The following is a 3192-nucleotide window of genomic DNA, read 5'->3' on the forward strand; positions in this document are numbered from 1 at the left end:
GGCAGTGCGTCAAATATGTCGTGCACGGCTTCTCCTGTGTATTGCAGTAACAAAGCCTTCTTTCGGTTGGAATCAGTGATATTTGTTGCGATCAGGTAGCTATCAAAGCGGGATAACCATTTGGTCCATCGCGGACAACGGGCTGTTCGTTGGGGTCGAACGGCGGTAACGCGGGCGGCGATATCGCGGCCGCCATCTTGGCTCACCTCGACAGGCAGATAACTTGCCGTTAAGATAAGGTACAGGGTGCTGGAGTATGCCAAACTCTCCGGCGAGTTCAAAAAATACCTCGTCGCCAAATGTAGTGTTTATGGAGCTGGATCAGCTCGCGTATGGTTTGGTTCGGTGCGAACCATAAAACGCATGGTAACGGTCGGTGGGGAAACTGTCATTTCTCGCAAGGTCAAACAGGGGTTCATTTCATATGGTAGCCCGGGCGGGTATGAAAATACAGGGGAATGTGAATGATTTCGATTTCAACGATACATAGACACTACATGCGTGTGTGTGTGTGTGTGTGTGTGTGCGTGCGTGCGTGCGTGCGTGCGTGCGTGTGTGCGTGTGTGTGTGTGTGTGTGTAGTTGAAATGATCCCTTATGCGGGGCGTGCAAATAAACCCAATTCTTGCAAAACGCTCCTTTTCCAACACATTGAAGTCATGGTATCCGCCGCCATTAAGCTTCGTCACCACTGCGGGGCACCACCTTCAGGAACAAGGGATCCTTGGGCCTTAGCACGAAGGCGTAGGGGTCGTGCGGCAAGGGCGGCGGCGGTGTGCTCGACCCCGGCTTCAGGCTGTTCTCCCGCAGCACGGCGATCATCGCCACCTTCGCCTCAAACAGCGCGAACCGCATGGCGATGCAGTTGCGCGGCCCGCTGCCGAACGGTATGTAGGCGCACGGGTGGCGCTTTGCCTTCTCCTCGGGCAAGAAACGGTCCGGGTCGAAGCGCAGCGGGTCCGGGTAGTGGTCAGGATCGCGGTGCAAAGTGAAGACCGGCATACCGACGATCATGCCGCGCTTGACGAGCACGTCTGTGCCGGGCAGAATGTAGTCCTTGGAGCAGCGCCGTTCCAAACGGCTGGCAGTCGGGTACAGGCGCAGTGTCTCGGCCAGCACTCGGTCCAGGTAAGTCATCTCCGAGACGGCGTCGTAGGTCAACCTGCCGTCGTGCTTCGCCAGCACCTCGTCGATCTCACGCTGAACAGCGCCCTGGATGTCGGGGCTGGTGGCTAGCGCGTAGCCGGCGAAAGTCAACAGCGAAGCCGTCGTGTCGTAGCCGGCGAGGAAGAACAGCACCGATTGCGCGACGATGCTTGAGTCGCTCAGGGCGCGCTGCCCGTCCTTGTTCTTGGTCTCCAGAAGCAGCTGCAAGAAATCTCTCTGCTCGGAACCGTGCTGCTCACGATGAGCCACTGTTTTGTTGACCACGCGCTGGAAGAAATCGGTGGCAGCCTTCCCAGGATCCGGCAGGCAATCACCAATCCACTTCGGAAAGAGCATGATGACCATCAGGCGGAACATGGCGTACCCGGAGGGAGGCTTGAACAGCGTGGAGGCATGCGTAGCGAACTCGGTGTTTGGGTCGACGAATGAATTGCAGTTCACGCCGAAGCCGCATGAGGCGATGTTGTCCATGGTGAAGCGGCCGAGGGCGTCCTTCAGCTGCACCTCGCCCTTGCGCTGCATCTCCTCCCGCAAGAATTGGTTGAGTTTGGCCGCGTTGTCCAGGCAAAGCTGGTGCATGGCCTTCAGCTTGCTAGAGGAAAACGATGGCGACATAACCGCTCGCGTCTCCTTCCATTCCTGGCCATTCAGTCTGCTCAACATCTTTTCAATGACCTTGGAGACCGCCAGGTCCCGTCGGTCAGTGAAATGATCGAAGTCCTTGACGGTGATAGCACGGATCAGATCAGGGTCGCCAACGTATAGCACCGGCCGCTTCAGCTCAATGTAGCCGCAGTATTTCTTGCCTCCATGCTTGTTGTACAACCAGTCTTCGAACTCAGTGACGGGGAATCGCCCTCCATGGCTGCGTGTACTGAAGCCATGCCCCCAAGGGAACTTGGCGGGCGGGCCTGGTACTCCCTTGGACTTCCAGTAGTCGAAGTCCTTGGTGTAATAGCGGTAGCCGAGGACGATGGCGACCGCTAGAGCGGCCAGCGGCACCGGACTCAAGACCCAGGACAGTAGCCACCACAGCGGTGAGAGCAGCCACGCGAGCGTCGAGAAAATCACGCTGGCCATGGCAGCGAGTCCGCCGGCTGGGACCGGTATAAAAAACCTGTTTTGAGCAGCGTCCAGCCGAGGCGACGAAGAACTCAGACGTTCTGCAACGTGCGCTTGTTCTGCCTAGGTCACTTGCTCTGCGCAGTCGTCCGCCCGATTGTATGAACTTGTCCTACACCGTCCACCGGCGCGCGCGCGCGGGCGAACGTCCGTTCGTCGGGCGTCAGCCGGGAACTCGGGAGTCACCGCCTGTCTCGATGCGACTGTCCCAGCGTCGGCACCACGCCTCAGCCGCAGTGCCCTCTACACACGTGATACGAAACTTGATAGGACGTGTCTCATCACAAGAGCTCCACCGATATCTCGCCGCGCCGCCGCCGCCGCGATCCCCAGGTGGACTGCCCTCGTCGCTGTTGTTTGCCGCTCCATGACGCATCTCGGTGTGGCATGACGTCATCCAAGGTCACCGCTTGCAGGGTCACACCACGGAATAGAGCAGTGAAAACGGGGCACTGACGTTTACATGGCAACAAGTTGGACAGCAGGGAGCGCCATAATGTCACTGTACTGCTTGCGCAAATGGAGGCAACGGCCCAGAGCGCGGCAACGACGGTGTGTGCGCCACCTGCATTCCTGGATGCTCCCCTGCCAGGCCTGCCGGGCGTGTTAACGCGAGTCGTGGTCGCAGAATGCCGGGCATCTCAGGTTTAGCGCACGGGGTGGTGGCATGCGCCAATCCGAGAGAGGATTTATGGGATTAAATACTGCTACGATCTATGACAGAGTTTTTGCAGTTGAATCACGCAATGTGCGGAGTATTGGTGACCCTGGCTAACTTGAAACCTAAACTTCCTGGCTGACTTGTAAGTTAAATATTGCCACGATCTGCGGAGAGTTTTGCAGCTGAATCACGCAATGTGTGGAGCATTGGTGACCCTGGCTGACTTGTGACTGAAATCTCAGA

General features: G+C 57.7%; 1 protein-coding gene across 1 annotated transcript; it reads right to left on the minus strand.

Annotated features, from left to right (window-relative positions):
* Positions 1–523: 523 nt before the first annotated feature.
* On the minus strand, positions 524–2615 carry LOC119114281 (cytochrome P450 3A31-like). The gene has a single exon (XM_037238480.1). The coding sequence runs from the start codon at positions 2244–2246 to the stop codon at positions 675–677; it is 1572 nt and encodes a 523-aa protein (XP_037094375.1). The 5' UTR covers positions 2247–2615; the 3' UTR covers positions 524–674.
* Between the last annotated feature and the right edge of the window lie 577 nt (positions 2616–3192).

The sequence above is a fragment of the Pollicipes pollicipes genome, unplaced genomic scaffold, assembly GCF_011947565.3.
Source record: "Pollicipes pollicipes isolate AB1234 unplaced genomic scaffold, Ppol_2.1 Scaffold_7262;HRSCAF=8765_pilon_pilon_pilon, whole genome shotgun sequence".
In the NCBI taxonomy this organism is placed as follows: domain Eukaryota; kingdom Metazoa; phylum Arthropoda; class Thecostraca; order Pollicipedomorpha; family Pollicipedidae; genus Pollicipes; species Pollicipes pollicipes.